The 19,914-nt window shown below is 30.7% G+C and overlaps 1 protein-coding gene across 2 annotated transcripts; it reads left to right on the forward strand.

Annotated features, from left to right (window-relative positions):
* Window positions 1–237: 237 nt before the first annotated feature.
* Window positions 238–16,354, forward strand: LOC149966306 (uncharacterized). Of its 2 annotated transcripts, none has more exons than XM_090171428.1 (6): window positions 238–497; window positions 13,460–13,521; window positions 15,552–15,746; window positions 15,841–15,927; window positions 16,003–16,049; window positions 16,142–16,354. In XM_090171428.1, the coding sequence occupies exons 1-6, from the start codon at window positions 368–370 to the stop codon at window positions 16,179–16,181; spliced, it is 561 nt and encodes a 186-aa protein (XP_090027554.1). In that variant the 5' UTR covers window positions 238–367; the 3' UTR covers window positions 16,182–16,354. The 2 variants fall into 2 exon arrangements, with proteins under 2 accessions (XP_090027554.1, XP_090027563.1); XM_090171437.1 differs by lacking the exon at window positions 238–497 and adding an exon at window positions 12,989–13,041.
* The last annotated feature ends 3,560 nt before the right edge of the window (window positions 16,355–19,914 follow it).

A 19,914-nucleotide genomic window follows, 5' to 3' on the forward strand; every position in this document is an offset into this window, starting at 1 on the left:
TATTTCAAACGAATCGTACATTTTAAAAATATCGGGAGCTAATATACGACTCCAATCAAAGAAATAGTAAAAATGACGTCATCGAAATTAGGTGACGTAACGCCGTGACGTGTTGGCGGGAGGCAAATACTGTGCCGCTTACAGGCAGCGGGGGCTGGGGGGGGGGGGGGTTAGCGCTGAATGGGAACAATATATATAACTTCGGCACCGGAGGAAAAATTTAACATTGCCGGAGATATTTCGGTTGAGATAGGATACAGTTCGTACCTCTTCTTAAGTTATTCGAAATTATTTATATTCTTCAACAGTTATTTATAAAATTAAATAATTTGTTTTCGAAAATTTGAAACTATAAAGTTAAAATAAAATGAAAATAAATTTTGGATATCGACCGTTAGTGGTCATTTTCTTGGTGCTAATAGGGGGCCACACGATAGCCACTGGACGTCGAGTAGCCACGGTTTACGATATTTTGCAGTTAATTTATAGACTATGCGGTAAGTGTTATTTTCATATTTTAATTTAGGTATTATTTTAACATTAAAATAAGACATAATTTAGGTAAGATTTTGACATTAAAATAAGACCTAATTTGGGTAATATTTTAACATTAAAATAAGACGTAATTTGGGTAATATTTTAACATTAAAATAAGACATAATTTAGGTAAGATTTTGACATTAAAATAAGACGAAATTTGGGTAATATTTTAACATTAAAATGAAACGTAATTTGGGTAATATTTTAACATTAAAATAAGACGTAATTTTGGTAGAATTTTAACATTAAAATAAAACGTAATTTAGGTAGAATTTTAACATTAAAATAAGTAAGACGTAATTTTAGCTAATATTATAACTTATACTTTAAAATTAAATAATTAAATAAATACCAATTAAAATTAGGAATATTACTAGAAGTATCCTCCATGAACGAATTTTTCTATTTATAGTTTGTAAAAATCCCGAATTCCAAAAGTTAATAAAATTAAGAATATATTTGAAAATTTGCATGTTTTAAACAAACTTAAAAATCAGGAACTTTAAACAATGGCCCTCGCGAAGAACCAGTTATATCGGTAAATATTTTATTTTTAGAGTGATTTTTCACGCTTTTTAAGGATTATTAGAGAAGCAGTTATTTAATTCGCCGCCGATAAAACCAGATTTCTTCAATTCAAAAAATGATCCTGTTAATTTTGTAAAGAACTTTATGGTCGAATGATTATTTTTAAAGATAGAAAAAACACCGGACGCGCATTTCCAATAACTTGCTTCTGCCCATAACAACTTGAACGGTGCAGTAAAAATATTTTCGGAAGAAAGAAATGAAATGAAATACACCGTGGAAATCCGGTAATTGAATACGCTAGTAACAAATATTCCTCGGATTTTTTTTAAATATAATATTTATTTTGCTTATTAAATAAATAAAATATATCCTTTAAAATATCCAAAATTAATTTTAAATCAAACAACATATTTTTATCCTGCTTTTCGCGTAACTTACTAATTTTAAATATATAAACTAAATAAATAATAACTTAATTTTAAAATCTAATTCCTAAGAAGGTATTTTTAATAAAAAAATAATTGTTATCCATTTAATAAATTTAAAATAAAATATTATTTTTAAATTTAAATTTCGTTGGACAGTAAAATAATTTCCTATAAGACTTAAGTAATATCAGAAGTATATAAGAAGCTTCTTACGAGAGAAGTATCCATTTACTTCTCTTTTAAGAGATATATTAATTATGTACTTCTGAAAATACGAACTTGTTGCAAGGGCACCTGTACCGGACAAAATAAAGCCGTTGACATCCAAAACTCACCGAAAGAGGCCCTGTCGTAATTACTTTTAGTTACCACCTCTAAAGTTTTTGAAAAATCCACAAACGTCAAAAAATCAGATGCAAGAAATTAATTTTAATTTGTCTTTTCGGTCAAAAAAACATTACTTTATCTTAAATCTAACATTCAAATCTTAGTTTGAAAACATGATCGTAAGTTTTCAAATCAATCTCGTGTAAAAATCCAACACAATATCTAAAACAATGATAATTAATTCAAATTTGTAGACCGTTCTTTTGAATTTGAAATTTAAAAATGAAATTCTTACCGAAAGGTTTTTAAATTAATTAAAATAATTATAAAAAATATTTAACCTTTTAAAATTAATTGAACGTGTCCAAAGAAAGTAATGTAAAAAGAATTTATGGAATGTTGGAAAGATTTGTACAAAATCCTTTCTCTCGATTTCCATCGTTAAATATTTGACCGTGAAAGCAAAAATGATATTCTAGAGGTATTTAAAACATCGTTGAAATATGGGATATTTAAAACATCGTTGAAATGTGGGATATTTAAAACATCGTTGAAATGTGGGATATTTAAAACATCGTTGAAATGTGGGATATTTAAAACATCGTTGAAATGTGGGATATTTAAAACATCGTTGAAATGTGGGATATTTAAAACATCGTTGAAATATGGAATATTTAAAACATCGTTGAAATATGGGATATTTAAAACATCGTTGAAATATGGGATATTTAAAACAACGTTGAAATATGGGATATTTAAAACATCGTTGAAATATGGGATATTTAAAACATCGTTGAAATATGGGATATTTAAAACATCGTTGAAATATGGGATATTTAAAACAACGTTGAAATATGGGATATTTAAAACATCGTTGAAATATGGGATATTTAAAACATCGTTGAAATATGGGATATTTAAAACATCGTTGAAATATGGGATATTTAAAACATCGTTGAAATATGGGATATTTAAAACATCGTTGAAATATGGGATATTTAAAACATCGTTGAAATATGGGATATTTAAAACATCGTTGAAATATGGGATATTTCAAGCATCGTTGAAATGTGGGATATTTAAAATATCATTGAAATACAGATTATTTCAAAAATGGTAAAAGCTATGAAATAGGGCTATTTGATAAATTGGAAAAGTAAAAAACCATTTAAGAAATCGGTTAAAAAACTATTTAAGAAATCGGTTAAAAAACTATTTAAGAAATTGGTTAAAAGGGGCTATTTAAGAAATCGGTTAAAAGGGGCTATTTAAGAAATCGGTTAAAAGGGGCTATTTAAGAAATCGGTTAAAAGGGGCTATTTAAGAAATCGGTTAAAAGGGGCTATTTAAGAAATGCGTTTAAATGTGCTTATTAAGAAATTGCTTAAAGGGGCTATTTGAAAAACAGTTAAATAATTGCTTTTTATATGCAAAATAAGGGGATATTTAAATATGGAGCCATTTTAAACAAGATATTACAAACATTTGAGTAAACCCAATCGCTTCTGATAGTTTAAATTTTTTCTAAATTTTCAATCAGTTTAGCGTACTCAGCATTAAGAACCTAATTTTATTACTCAAACAAAATCAATCGAAAGTACGTGAAACTAATACTCACAAACCCTAACCGATTTGTTTGAAATAAGAGGTCTGTTTTGAAAAAATAATAGCGAAGTTTTTTAAGGGTCAATGTTTTGGAGATATTTCGCGAAGCTAATGCCGGAGGCGGCCGGAGCTTGAGGAAAGTGATTGGGAATTCCGCTGTCATTTCTTGGTCATTCCTAAAATAGATACACAATAAATAACATCACGTTACCGTTACTTTGAACACATTTACATTCGGAAATTCAAAATGAAAATAAGAAATTGGGACCGATAGTTGGCTACAGGCTCTAAATGCCTAAGAGTTCAAAATATAGTTAAAATTTTAAATTATTACATCATGGTCGAATTTTCTCCCGGCTACAGAGGAGGGGGAGGAAATATCTCACCAGCTTACGCCAGTTTCAGAGAACCAATGAGATACCAGGTTCGTTTGATTGATGCTTAAGGGGGAAGAATACAGTAAAAGCCTCTTTTTTGTTCAAGCTGAACGTTTCTGTTTTAACAATTACATAATTTAATTATATTTTTCTTATTAGGCTGAACCTTCCTCTAGTGCTTAAAATAATTTTGATAATTCAAATATTAATAGTTAACGAGACATAACGTCCTAACTAAAGGGTAGTTTGGGCGCTTGCCCAACTTGTTTAGCTCCGGGGGTCCGAATTAAAACGTAATAACTTAATTACTTTTAAATAAAAAATTGTGAAAATTATTTTAGTCACTAAACAAGAGGTTGTTCTACACTGAAATATTAATTTTATAAGTTAAAATACAAAATTAAAAGAGTTCAGCTTGAAATAGCGCGAAAGTAGACAATGGCCACTGTAGTCTTCTCCCTTACTCAACATAATAATTCTCTCGAAATAAAAATTAATTCTTGATACGTCCTTTTTAATGCTAATAAGAACCAATTAAAAAATTGGTCTTTTCTTTATCAATCTAAATTATCTAAGACCGTAATTTAAATTTTAGTCATTCCTATACATTAATTAATTTAATTATTAAAATAATAACTGTGACGTTATACTCCCTTTTTTGAAATAAGGAAGTGATGCTGAAAATATTTCCAACAATCCTTTTTGGGGACATTACTTCGTATTAAATCAGACACCCACTCGCTTATTAAATTCAATTAACGTATTCTAGGGTTACAATTAAATTTAATTACATCGGCGTTGCCAAATTAAGGTCAATTCTAATAGGTCAAATGGAAGGGGACCCGGTTTGTAAAAGGCCGATGACCATCTTCGTTCGATTGATCTCATTGACCCGCAAAATGAACGCCAATTTCACTGACCCATTGACCATTCACGTACTAGTCCTACGTCACGCGTTACTGGTCATCGAACCATATCCAAGTGGTTTCGAAGGAAAACCCGGTTAATTTTAATTACCGGTATTCAACGTTTCAGAAAACTTTCTCGGGGAATTTTTTTTCTAATCTCTTTATCTATGACAAACTTTTCCTTTAGTTTGGGTTTAGTTTTCGTTTGAACTTCTGACCGGATAGATCGAATACATCGGGGATATTAGGCGGGCCTAGTTTCAAGCTCACCTTCTTTTTCAACAGCGTAAGTAACATAATACCCATAAGTATGACACTTTTTATTATTTCAATTAATTATTTAATGGTACGTCATTTTAGGATTTTTCGGGATTGGGCAGATTTTGAGTGTCCGCGGGTGTGGGAAAACACATTTTTTTATAGGCCAAAAAAAACGAGTCAAATTTAATATATATTGGATTTTTAATCGAAATAGTTAAGGCATAATTGCTAGTTATTTTCAGGACAATAGACAGAACAAAACAAAACATTTCTCAAGGGGTCGGACACTTGACATTATTTTGTACAGGATTTCGTAGAGATTTTTTCAATTTTATCAATACTTTTTGAAGTGATTTTGGGATTTCAATGTTAACCATAGAGAGAGTTAAAAGATTTTGCGATTTTAGACAAAGTGTACGGGATTTTGGTAAATGTCCGACCCCTCGACGTTTCTAATGTATTAATGCAAATTTATTCGTGACCTTCTTAAGCTCGTAAAAATTCAGGAGGAGAGGGCTATACTATAGTCTTTGGAAGTGCCCCAAAAAATGGTACAAGCCACTTTTTTGACGAAGTAGAAATCAAACGGACTTTAAAAATATAATAATTAATTGTTGAATTGGAACGTAAAATTTACTATTATTGTTCAGTGTCAAACTTATAACTATTACATTACTTATGCTAAGGTTTAGTACATTCCTTTTTCGTAAATGAAGGTAATTTCCAAACGTTTGCCTAGTTTGTAAAAGCACAGGGCGTCGCCATTCTGTCAGAATATTTTTCAGTTTACTTTCTACCTTTATATTGTCGTTACGTCATGTTTTAATCCCGATATTTACTCGCTTGTAGTTCAAATTTAAAGGGTTAAAGGTCTTCAATTCTATGTCCAATTTCAAGGTTTTATTTTTACAGAAATTATCGCATTATCGCTTCGTCATCAGAATATAATATTTTAATTTTTAAATAACACCATTCGTCTAACTACTAATTTTGCGCTAGTCGTTAACCAAACAACACTAAATAGCTATTTTACATATATTGAAATTTTTAATCATTAGATATAAAATAATTTTCATTAATCACTTTTGTGCAAAAAAATTAAAAAAAATTCTAATTTGCAATCATTAAAACTTGGAAAGTCAGTTAAACTTAAATGGTTTTATATCGTAAATAATTTTAATATATTATTCGAGAATAACGTTTGTCAAGTTTCCGGCTTTAGATACGTTAAATCATTAACTATTCACTTAAAATTAATAATAATAATAATAATAATAACAATTTTCGACGTTTTGGGGCTTTCACTCAGACTTTTGCCAACTCTCCTAGCTGTTTAGAATTAAGTTAAAATACGAACCATTAGTGGAAATTTTTCAACATTTTTTTTGAAACATTTAGTTAAATCATTAGTTTAAAAGTATCAACTCCCTCATTTGAAAGTCGTTAGAATAATCGTATATACCATTTTCAACCTTGAGATAAAATCTATCTATTACCTCGAACTTGGAATTTTTTTATAATTATTTATGCCGTTAATCAACGTACTCTGTATAAGACAATAATGCAAAAACCACGTATAACTATAATTTAAATAATAATAAATTTATACCGTGTGATCTTCTCCAGTTTCATTGGGTTTTTTTTAGTATAATTACGGCAAAAACCACGTATAACTAAAATTACGAGTTCTTTTACATTTTACCTTGAATTCTGATACCGATTATCTAACCCGCAGTTCATTTATCACAAATATTCGTCATAACAAGTTCTACTATATGTCCTTATCTTTTAAATATTTAAATGAATATTTGAAGAAGAAAAAAAGCTCACCATAACAGTTAAATAGATTTTGCTTTCAGACGACTTCGCCCGACGTGGAATAAAATGGCTTTTTGACATCTGTCTACTCGCTCTCGTGACTTATATTAAAAGACATAATAAGGATGTCCCCAATATCGTGGACGAAATGTTACGAAACCCAAGTGATAGCGTCGGATAATGGTTACCTATATATTTATATATATGAGTAAGTGTTATCAAACTTGGTAGTTTTCACCGGGAACAATTTAAAGATGATTAGAATATCCTTACACGAAGATGCTGGTCACGTTTACTTGGAAAGGATTTTGCTCCGAGCACAAGGTCGCAGTTCGCAATAATGCCTTCGATGGCTTAACACTTGTTGGACCCTGGTGTTACCATAAGTGGATAATATCGTTACATAATTGTGACACTTCCTATTCTTCGCGTGTAATAGTTTTACTGAGAGCTATTAAGTATTCACAAGACAGACTGCATTACGGGCTTCGTCACCGTTTTGCGTCCGCTTGCTAACGCGTCATACGTAGCCTTTGACAGCGCCTCGCTAGGAGCAGACTTTCTAATGGTGATGACGTCACTTCGTTACTAGCTCTCAGTAAAATATTCCCCAAAGTGACAAACTTATGAAACAATATTATAGATTTATGGTGTTACCCACGGGAAACTGATTATGTTATCAAATCACAATCAAATCAAGTTTATTAAGAAATAGTTATTAGAGTTTATTATTAATTTTATTTTTTAATTATTATTTATTTCGGCTCGGAATTCTCAGATACCTGAGGATAATCAGTTCAAGTTAATCTTTGGTATCCACCTCATACAGCAATCTTATTTCAAACTGTATCTGATCCATTATCCCAAGTAACCGATACGAACTGGTCTGTTATAATTAATCTGACCAGATTCCGTTAGCTGAACAGTTATCTGACTTCTACGTTTAGTATATTTATAATCTTTTATTTTACAAGTAAAATCGGTAACTCGGAAATCTGCTCGCAATCTGAGTTTACATTGAATTCACATTAATTTAGGGTTTAAACTATCTGATTTGTATTTTGACCAATATCAATTGATCTGATAATATCTGAACTATCTTAACTATTTCTCCAATTTAGATAATGCAATTTTATAATAATAATAATAATAATAATAATCAGCTAGGCAAATACCCAACCCACCACCTTAGGCCCATGCAAGTCATCAAGCGACTTTTAAAGCCATAAATTCCCCGCTTTGGGTAATTTGAAGGATGATTTCGTATTTTGTTAAATAATCGGCTAGGGATAGGCTTTAGATTTATACAAAAAATTCCATAATTTTTGGAATCAGCTTCCTTGAATTACGCGAAGAAATTAATCATGAAAATTAATTTTAATTGGGGGTCGAAATAGGGTTTTTTCGATCGACTCTGCTTAACCACAAATGACCCTTAATACTAGCGACAAATTTACTGTTCTGAGTACGCAATGACTTTGCGACAGACTATTGTTACCCAGTTTCGTCCAGTGTCATACTTATAGGTTATTATGTTACTTACATGTGTAATCTTTCAAAAACGAGAACAAGATTTCACGTATGTTTTAAGTATATCTTGCGTATTAATTATAAATTGGAATAAATTTTCAATCTCCTTGTACATTATTTTAGAAGAATTTGGTCGAAAATGAGCGTTTTTTCAACCACTCGGTTAAGAACAATATTTTAATCACCTTGTTAATAAGAAACAATTTTTCAATCACCCTGTTAATAAGGAGCAATTTTTCAATCACCTTATTAATAAGGAACAATATTCCAATCACCCTGTTAATAAGGAACAATTTTTCAATCACCCTGTTAATAAGGAACAATATTACAATCACCCTGTTAATAAGGAACAATTTTTCAATCACCCTGTTAATAAGGAACAATATTCCAATCATCCTGTTAATAAGGAACATTATTTCAATCACCCTGTTAATAAGGAGCAATTTTTCAATCACCCTGTTAATAAGGAACAATATTTTAATAACCCTGTTCTTGATAAGCGCAAAATAACAACCTAAGAGGAATTGAATTGTGTAAGAAAGGGCGAAACGCAGTTCTTATAATATAACCACCAATCTAAAAAACAAATTCGGTAAAACCTTTAAAGTATTTTTCTCTTCCATCTCATCCGTTTCTACACCCCCAAAAAAATTTAAAACATTTAACAGAGAAAATGAAAGTGAAGTAGAACCAAAAGACAAACTTGCGCAAGCGTCTAGCAAAATATGGGACAAATAACCGACGACAAATATTTAAATAACGAAAGCGTGAACAGTATAATCATTCGAAAAGGAAGTACACCCTGTCAAAATTCGCCGGATCTCGTTACTAGGGGGCGCGAAAATTTCTATACACTACTGGGTTAAATTTGAACCGAACCCCCCATCGCGTGAGATTTACAATTTCCTCTCCAATGATTTGTTAATTTACTTATGTTAATATTAACATATATTGCGTAAGAGGAATTTCATTGGAATTCCGAGTTTAGCGGTTCTTTTGGGCGCGTTGGGTCGAATTCACGTCTTGTAATTTAATTCGCGGTTACTAAAAGGGAATTTGCATCCGGCGCCTTGTTGGCTGGGGCGGACTTAGGCATGGTCTTTAAGGGCTGCAGCCCAGGGCCCCGTTCAATCAAAGGGCCCCCTTCGTGATCAGATATTAAATAAAAACCTTTTAAATTAAAAATTAAAAAGGGGTATAAAAATAATTTTTACCGTGTCGAATGAATCGCCACAACTTGCCCAAAGTTGGGTAGGCCCCAAACAGTGTTAGTCCAGGGCCCCCAAAGTTAACGGCCCGCCCCTGCTTGTTGGCCTCATGATTCCCTGGAAGAAGACCACACCCCCTCTGCCTTCCCCACGCCCTTCCAAATGCCAACTAATCAGGTTATTCCGACGGCATTTTCAGATATCTAAAGACAATTAGATAGATAAGATTAATCTTTTATATTTCTTTCACCCAACAATCTGATTCTCAAACTGAATCCGATACATAAGTCATAACCCCTAAAAAACCGATCTGAACTCATTCGCTATAGACTAGACAAGGTGAATTTTGTAAAATTATAATTTTCAATGAAGAAAATCAGAATTTAAGTTTGTAAAAATAGCGATTTCACTAAATGTTTATTTACCGAAAAATTCCCCTTTTGGGGTAATTGTATAATTTGCAGGATAACTTTTTGTGAAATAATAGGTCAGGGACTTAAAATTATAGGCTTTAGATTTATACAAAAAAATCCCCAATTTTTGAAATCGACTTCCTTGAAGTACGTGAAGAAATTAAGCATTAAAATTAGTTTTATTAGAGGGTCAAAATAATAACGTTGCTTTTATCTGAGAATCGGTATATTTTGAACTGTGATGCGCTAAAATAACGTCGATTTGAGCCTGCGAAGGTACTTGTTTCAGTTTTATAGCCTCGACACTTTTGGAAAAGTTTTGACAATTACTGTATGTTGAAATCTTTTGAAATTTTCCAAAAAGGATTTAATATATTGTAATATACAATGTATAGGATAGATCAATTTTTAACCGGCAAAGACGACTTTAAAGGGGTAAAATTAATCCGAGGTAACGTGGTGATGGCGTTATTTGTTAGTAGATGGCGCTCTTATAGCAACATGACGTCATAATTTTGATTTTCAACGATTGGTTGAAAGTTTTCAGTTTTTAGTGGAGAAAGTTTTGTCGAGATTTAAAATACAAAATTATCTTCCCTGATTGGATAGTTTAAAATTGTATTATATCGCCATCTATGGCGGAGAGTGTTAACTACTGTTAAAATTAATTGTTAATTTAAATTACAAAAATTATATATTTTTAATAAGAATTTAAAGTACTATAATTTAGTAATTAATTAATAACTTTTTAAAACAAGTTATTTTTCATAAACTTTATACTGTCGCCATCTACCTCAAACATTATTAAATAGGAAGGCACCTCGGGTGGATTTCGCCCCTTTTTGCATATTTCCCTATAGGCAATATGTGAATGCGTCTATAGCATATAAAATATTAAATATTAAATAGCATATTATACAATATAAAACCGACAACTTAATGTTTTTCGGGTCAAACATTCAAACACGTTTTTAAAACATCAAACTTAATTATGACTGTCTTGTGTCCGAAATGAACCATTTCGAAGCCAGGTGCAATGTAACCACGCGAGCTCTACATCTATTGCAATTTTTATAAATGGTATAGCGTAAGCGAATTTATTCATCATAGAACGGCTAGTGTAGTTTTTGGGACTCTGGTGGCATTGATTTATATTAGTTAGATCAGTGTTAGAGAACCGATCAGATACCAGGTGGATTTCTGGGAACCTTGCAAAACTCCAATTGTTTTCTGGTATTTCAACCATTCAGCCAATCTATAGTTGAATTTATATTCGGGTTATTTTAAATACTAAATCACTAAATTTAAGGGGAATTTATAAGCTGATTATTATTAAGCTTACAAAAGTTTTAAAATTAATATTTTTTAAATTTTAAAAGGAGTGGAGTTTTTAAAGAAAGTGAAAATTATATTAATGATTTTAAAATAATTTTAAGTCAATAGTTAATAATTTAACGTATCTAAAGCCGGAAACTTGCCAAATATTATTCACGAATAATACGAGGGGTAAGTCACTCTCGGATGACCTGTACACCGAGTTTGCGTACTTAGTACTGTTAAAGGTACGGATTTTAAAGAGTTCACGAACTCTTTGTTAGCACCGTCAGAGGTACGGCAATGTACACCGAGTTCGCGGAGTGACCAACTCCTCGGAATAATATATTAAAATTATTTACGATATAAAACCATTTAAGTTTAACTGACTTTCCAATTTTTAATGATTGCAAATTAGAATTTTTTAATTTTTAGGCACAATAGTAATTAAAGGAAATAATTTTATATTTAATGATTAAAAATTTCCATACATGGAAAATGTTTAAAAGTGCGCAACAAATGGTTTTATTTAAAAATTGAAGTATAAAGGACGGAGCAATGATGCACTTTTAAACATCGTTGTCTTTATACCTTGTCTAACTAGGAAAATGTTAATTGTACCATAAGTAACATAGATCCAAAACGTGTGTCATAATAGTTATAGACAGTTTATCACTATCGAATACTATTGAATTTCGAGGTCTTTATTAAATCAATTTGATTAAAACTAGTAATTTAAAAAATATTGATTTCAATCAGTGATTACACTTCAATGTATTTATGAAAATGTCAATTCGGAGAAAACTCAATTAAATTTAATTTTTAATTAATAATTTAAAATTGTTTACATTACCGCTGCGCTCAAATTAACAAACAGTTATAAAACCCTTAAAAAATCAAATAATAAAAAAATTCAATTAAAACCCATAAAAATCCTATTTAAATCAAATAGATCGATTTTTGAAATTAAAAACTTCAAATAATTCTATTTTTCTTTTAAATTCAAATAAACTGATTTTTTTTTAATAAAACGTTTTTTTTAAGAAAAAAAAATCGAACCACCATTTTCAAGGCTTTTAGGTATACACTTGGAATGTCTGCGGAAGATTTTTACGGCCGTGATGAAGCTCGTAGAAACGGGCGTGTCTTAAAGCGGGAAAACTCACGAGAAAACCTCTCGCGCCTCGCTACCCTCATTCGACGAAAACTCGCCATTAAGCCTAGTCATGGTTATGATATTATTAGCTTACCCGATTATCTCTTTTATAACCATACAAATACCTGAAATTAGGTATCACTACGCTTCTTTCGCGAAGAACATTATAATTACTTCAAAATATCAAGTACGATAACAAATTAAGGTTTTTAAATCCATTGTTTCATAAGCCTTTTTTGCGCGGGAAACTCGCCTATTTGTTACCATGACGACGCATTCTTTTCGCGTCAAACCTCGAGCCAATGAATTTGAAATGTCGTGTTACGTCTTACACTTGACGTAGTTAAGCCCCGCCTCTTTCTCGACGCGCTTTCGTATCACCGTCCCAATGGAACCTTAGACATTCCAAGTGTATACCTCTATAGTTTCCTGCTAATACCTATTTCTCGGTGTTAAGAATATGTTTTATTAGCAAAAAAATGCTAGTGGTTATACTTACGAGAAGACTACCCTAGGTGATAATCACCGATTTTGTTGAAACTAGGTAACATGAAATTATACGAAGGGAAAAGTTGCAATTTGCATTATTTTTGCCATGGCAACCGAAAATGTTTTTGACAACACAGTATGTATATTTTCCCATTGAAAATAACTTGGGAATCTGAGCACTTCTAAGGGTCCCCCTGTAAAAAATAATTATAATTAAAATTGTTAATTTTGATCAAATTCAAACAACGTAATTGAATTTTATTAATTTCGATAAAATTCATTTATTATTGTCGATTCGGCGATTAGTTGGCAAATACAACTTTTTTATCTTCATATTTCGCTTTTCTCCATTTTTACCGATTCTGATCAATTTTTACATATTTTAATCAAATTGACCAAAATTCCTCAAAATATCATAAAATTAATTTAATTTGTCAATTTTGATCTATTTTTTTTTGGTTTGGAAATTTTTATGTGTAAGAGGCGTTGAACGTTTTATATACTTAGGATTGTTACATTACTTATGATTTTCCTGACGTTAATTTTGTTTTCAGTGGCCGAGGGCGAACAGCGATCGACCGGGTTACAGTGCGTGGATTATCACATGGCGGCCGAGGTGAGTTCCTTTTCCTTCCCCGAAGAAGAATATTACTCGAAGCAATTTCAGATCTATTCCAAGGTTTTCCTCATATTCCTCATGTCATTTAACATCCCAACACTAAAAACATTTTATAGATTATTCTATTACGCTAATAGGATATTTAAAAAATATAAGGTAGTAGAACTGCACGTATTTCCGATGAAATACGATATTTGTTATGAAATATTTTAAGATAAGAAATTTATATTATCTGAAATTTTTAAACGCGAAAATGATTTAAATTGATGTAGGCCTATGTCTTTTTCTTACTTCAGTGCAGCGTTGCCAGACGTACGATAATTATCGCACAGTGCGATAATTTCATCAAAATTTTTAGGGCGTACTATAATTTTCATGGCGTACGATATCGTACCATTATTTCGATAATTCTGCCTCAACGTACTATAATGTACGATAATCTTTAGATTTTTTTAAAAACCTACGAACGATTTATATTTTATTATAAATTTATATAACTTTTCTACTTAAAATGAATGATATACATTTTCTGTACGCGTAGTCCAGAGTGTGAGTTTATTACTCCTAGCTATTACCGCATTTTTTTAAACATTTTTAAACATATTAATAATAATAATAATAGACATTTTGTTTATTTCCCTGAATTAAAATTCCTGTAGTGCTTTAAAAAATCATCTAAATTCAACGCATTTATGTATGAATTAAAATTTATCGCCAAAAAGAAATATACGATAATTTTCCAGGAAAATCGATAATTTTTTGGCCTAGATACGATAATTTCAGATTTTTGATCTGGCAACGCTGCTTCAGTGTAAAAGAAATTCACAGTCGGTTTAAATTGAGATGTTTTTTAATTATACTTAATTATATTAAAATAATTGATCTAAAGTAATATAAAAGTATTTAACTAAATTACAATTATTTAACCAATTTAAAGTTACCGAACTAAACCAAATAAAAGTTACCGAACTAAATGATATCAAAGTTACCGAACTAAATGATATCAAAAATACCGAGCTAAATTAAATTAAAGTTACCGAGTTAAATTAAATTAAAGTTACCGAGCTAATTTAAATTAAAGTTACCGAACTAAATGATATTAAAGTTACCGAGTCAAATTTAAACAAAGTTAGTGAGTGAGTTTAAATTAGAGTTACCGAGCTAGATTAAATTAAAATTACCGTACTAAATTAAATTAAGTCTATTTAATTAAAATAAATATAAAATATTTAACTAAATTGAATTAGGTCTTTAACTAATTTGAATTAGGTCTTTAACTAATTTGAATTAAGATTTTAACTAAATTGAATTAAGTATTTAACTAAGTAACTTAATGAAATTAAAAGTCTTTAACTTAATGAAATTAAGTCTTTTACTTAATGAAATTAAGTCTTTTACTTAATGAAATTAAGTTTTTAACTTGATGAAATTAAGTCTTTAACTCGATGAAATTAAGTCTTTAACTTGATGAAATTAAGTCTTTAACTTGATGAAATTAAGTCTTTAACTTGATGAAATTAAGTCTTTAACTTGATGAAATTAAAAGTCTTTAACTTGATGAAATTAAAAGTCTTTAACTTGATGAAATTAAAAGTCTTTAACTTGATGAAATTAAAAGTCTTTAACTTGATGAAATTAAAAGTCTTTAACTTGATGAAATTAAAAGTCTTTAACTTGATGAAATTAAAAGTCTTTAACTTGATGAAATTAAAAGTCTTTAACTTGATGAAATTAAAAGTCTTTAACTTGATGAAATTAAAAGTCTTTAACTTGATGAAATTAAAAGTCTTTAACTTGATGAAATTAAAAGTCTTTAACTTGATGAAATTAAAAGTCTTTAACTTGATGAAATTAAAAGTCTTTAACTTGATGAAATTAAAAGTCTTTAACTTGATGAAATTAAAAGTCTTTAACTTTATGAAATTAAAAGTTTTTAACTTGATGAATTTAAAGCTATTTATCTAAACAAAATTAAAATTATCTAAATAAAATTAATTATATTTAATATGGTGTTTTTAACGACTTAGGTATCTGATGTACTTGAACAATGTATGGCTAAGCACAAAATTCGGGGGGAGGAAACCACGACGACTGCCGCCCCAAGCAACGACACTATCATCATCCCCAACACAGCCAGCGGCGTTGCCAGGCTTTGTGATAAATTGACCTTGGTTGAAGAATGGTCAGAGAAGCATACCAAGCCACCCAGCCAGCTGACAACGGTCAGTATATTACATTAATACTTTCTAAAACCAGTCAAAATGTGAAATCAAAAATTGATAATATCTAACTATGAATTGTATAAATAATACACAGGTAATTGGAATCGAAGCTCTGGGCCGTATGACTTGCGTTATGGGTAGTGTCCATCGACCCTTGACCACTTGGACAGCCGCCTTTTCAGTAAGTTTTAATTCATATTACTTAAAAATTAAAAATATAATATTAAAATATTTTTCTAATTAATTTAAAAAATAGAAATGCTTTCCAAACCAAGAACTAGAATGGGCAAAAAGCAAAACTAAGTAAGTTATATCTAAATTGAAATAATTAATTAGTATTAATTAAATTATACAATTTAAATATTTTATAATAAAATGTAATTTTCTTTTTTTAGAGGAAAGTTGACACCAGCCGCTATCGGCTCAAATTTATAATCATAAAACATCACGAAAATATCGCATTTTGTAAAATCACCACCACATAATATCATTGCAAATTTTTAAAAATTTCACCATATATTTTTGTCGCCCAATTAAATCTTTTTAAGAATCTAAATACTACGTTTAGAAAAAATGCTATTTTAAAATTAAATTTTTAAGGAAACCAAGAAGCTATATATATATATAATAAATTTAATAATATTATTATAATTATATAATTATAATATATTATTATTATTAATTATATATATATATATTAGTTTTAATTAAACCCTTTAATTGCACTCACTGCAATTAAAAAATGAATAAATATTATTTATATTAGATCAAAAATCCGATTTACTTTTTATGTAAATATGTTTTTGTAAATATTTTATACTATTATTATTATTATTTTTTATTATTAACCTTGTGTATATACGGAAAAAAAACGTCGGAATGTTTTGTAGTCTCATTTGAAAAAAATAAACAGTTCTTAGGAGAACTAGATATACATTGAAAGAAGCCTTGAAATTTTCCACCACCATGTAACACCGAAAGTAAATGAACCGAAGTTATCAGACTGCTATACTCCCCATGTTGGAGGCGTTTTCCTTATGAAGTTACATTTTTACCAAAAATGTATAATTTGGCGCGCACCTAGCCCGAAAAAAATGTTTTTGTTTTTATGAAACCATTGTTATACATAGAAATAGCTATACCCACAATTCCAAGTGAAATTTATCCCGTCAAAAGACGGGGATGGAAATTAGCTTTTATTCGACTCGATTTTCTCATCGATTTCATAAGGAAGACGCCCTCCGAATCTGAGCGCTGTTTCGATGACCTCGGTTAATTTACTTCTGGTAACACCAATAATTTATTTATTTATACTCACAGTGAATGACTATGTTGAGAGGGCGCCATGGTCTAGATCCCCCTCCGTCACGAGAGGGGGAAGGTATTACGTCACCCGCGTCCGTTTTAATCTCATCTTAAGACGTCAGTTACAGGGAACCAATGAGATACCGGCTCAATTTGATTGACGATTAAGGGGAGGACCGTACTGTTTGAGCGTGAGGAGGATTGGGAGCAACAGTAGAAATAAATAATTTCTTGGTAATAAATTAGTCCTAATTACCGAGTAATCCTCAACTTTAATTTTCCATAAGAATAAATAATTAAGGAATTCGAAATATTCGGAAAGGCTCAAGGTTATTCAACTCACGATTATGTTATATTTTGCAACTGTATGCACGTTTATTATCTCCAACGAAATCGTGAAATAGCTATTAGTGAAACTGCTAGTTTAAATATTTGTTTCTTCGCATATATTCTTAGTAGAAACCGTTTTCTTTCAACGAAGACTCAAAAGAGAAAAGGTCTAAATGCAATCTCATTACATTGGTTGTCTAGATATCTAGTTAAATGTCTAAATTATCTAAATATGTGTAATGAAAGAACTTCGGAGTCAAAATTTCTTAAAAGACTCTACACATACGAAAAAAGCGAATATTTAAATGAGGTTTAAATTCATTATGCATTACTCCCATTTTATACTAGAATTTCATTAAATATTCTACATTAGTAATACCAGAAGTTCAAAATATTACGAGGGAAGTGTCCACTTAGACCGAGGGGTCGGACACTTGTCGTTATTTTGTACGGTATTTCGGTACTTTTTGAAGTGATTTTGGGATTTCAATGTTAATTTGTGTACGGGATTTTGGTAAATGTCCGACCCCTCGACTTAGACCATTTTAAAATTAAACATGTACCTTCACAGACTCTACTCAGATTCTGTACACTTGAGAGGACAATAGGCGAAACTATAAAGTCCAGTGGGGCTTAAATGATGGTAGTCACGTGACTTTGTGGAGAACTGCAGTGCCATCTATCCTAAGAAATACGAACTATTATTCATTTTATTTTGCTAATTTTTTTAAATTTTGATCGATTCATCTAAATTATAATTATTATTTAAAACATTTTGTAATAGAAAGGTGTAAGTTAATTAGTTGTTTGCAGTAATTACTGCATTTGGAAGTCCTGAATAATTTTTTTTTTACCGTCACACGGCCAACTATGAACAGGAATGACCGAATCGAAGTTGGCTGTGAAATGGTAGTCACGTGATTTTGTTTTCCCATTTTAACAAGTTGGTTAAGATCAAATTTACTTTTTAGTTTCGCCTATTAATTTAGGAATCTTGAAATCAGCTTCAAATCTGGGTGAAAATCAGTTTCAATATCTCAAAATCAGCCTAAAAAAACAACAAATCAACACGAAAATTGTATTCTGAAATTTCAAAATTAGTTTCTGATTTCTGAAATCACTTTGAGATTCAAAATCCAGAACGCAAATTTTGCAAATGACGCACCCCACGGAAAAAATAGCCGGAACTTGTGAAGGTTTATGTTTCATGGATACTTATCTCGTCAGAGACGTATTATATACTTCTGATAAAGCGTAAGTTTAAAATGAATATCTGCTAGATTAAGAGGCTTGGAATACAAGAGATCGACTTTTTCGAATTTTCAAACGCCTTCGATATCCTAGCTTATAACCCGCGGCTAGGTGTCGCTAGAAATAAGGCTGAAACAGTAAAGTCATCAGTACTGAATGTATTTGAAATTGCTATAGGCTATTGTAATATTTTTTTTAAATTAATCTCATAAATATCATAATTAACCATAAGTATGTCATAAGATTATTATTAATAATATTTTTTAATTCGGTGAAGATTTTTTGAACTTTATATAAAGTGACGTGTATTGTATCCAATTGGACTTCTTAAATTTGCTAATAGCCAATTATTAATAATTATTAATTATGATTACAAAGAGAGTACCCGAAGTGTTTAATGCCGATTTTGTTCGAAGTCGGGCGTAATGTAGACCTATATGAGATATAAGATTTTTTCCTTATTTTACCCAAAAATTATTACAATTTTACCCCACAAATTTCCAATTTACCCAAACTTGATGAAATTTACCTAAATGTGGTCCAAATTACCCATTTTCAAATTGTCAAAAAATTTTCGTAGGTGTGAAATCGAGAAAATCCCATGCTTTTTTTAATCGAGAATTTTTGTTTTAAGTGTCAAAACATTTTCGGTTGCCATGGCAAATCGAATGGGTAGTGCAACGTCTCCTTTTTGGGAAATTTCATATCTCATATAAGTCTACATTACGTCTGACGTTGAACAAAATCGGAAATAAACACCTCGGGTACTCTCCAGTGGCGTAGACAAGGGGGGGGGTTTCCGGGTCCAGACCACCCGCTGGGCCTACCTTTGACTGTACTAAATTTCCACCCTCTTCTCGACCCCCCCCCCCTTTGACGAATTTCTGGTTACGTCAATGGTACTCTCCTCGTACAGGTACAGGAATTGTAATAAGTAGAAGGATTATCGTGGCCATTTTGAGTTTGAAAAAGTTAGTAAAATTACGCATAAAAATACCAAAATTAAAATATTTTTTATGCAGGAACAGAGCTTTAGTACCATTGGGTCGATTCCCATTCGACCGACATTTTGTTTGCTCACAAGTGAAAGCATGAAACCTAACCTAACCTAACCTAACCTAACTTTTTCGAATAAATGGGATTCGACCCAATGGGATTGCAAAATTAGAATTCGATCTATTGGGAAAGTATATTTTTTGATTCGATCCATTAGGAATTCGACCCAATAGGATTATATCCAACGGGAATATACCGGTACAGATTATTACATAAAACGGCTTAA

Source organism: Leiobunum rupestre, chromosome 1 (assembly GCF_980474605.1).
Source record: "Leiobunum rupestre chromosome 1, qqLeiRupe1.1.hap1, whole genome shotgun sequence".
Classification (NCBI taxonomy): Eukaryota; Metazoa; Arthropoda; class Arachnida; order Opiliones; family Sclerosomatidae; genus Leiobunum; species Leiobunum rupestre.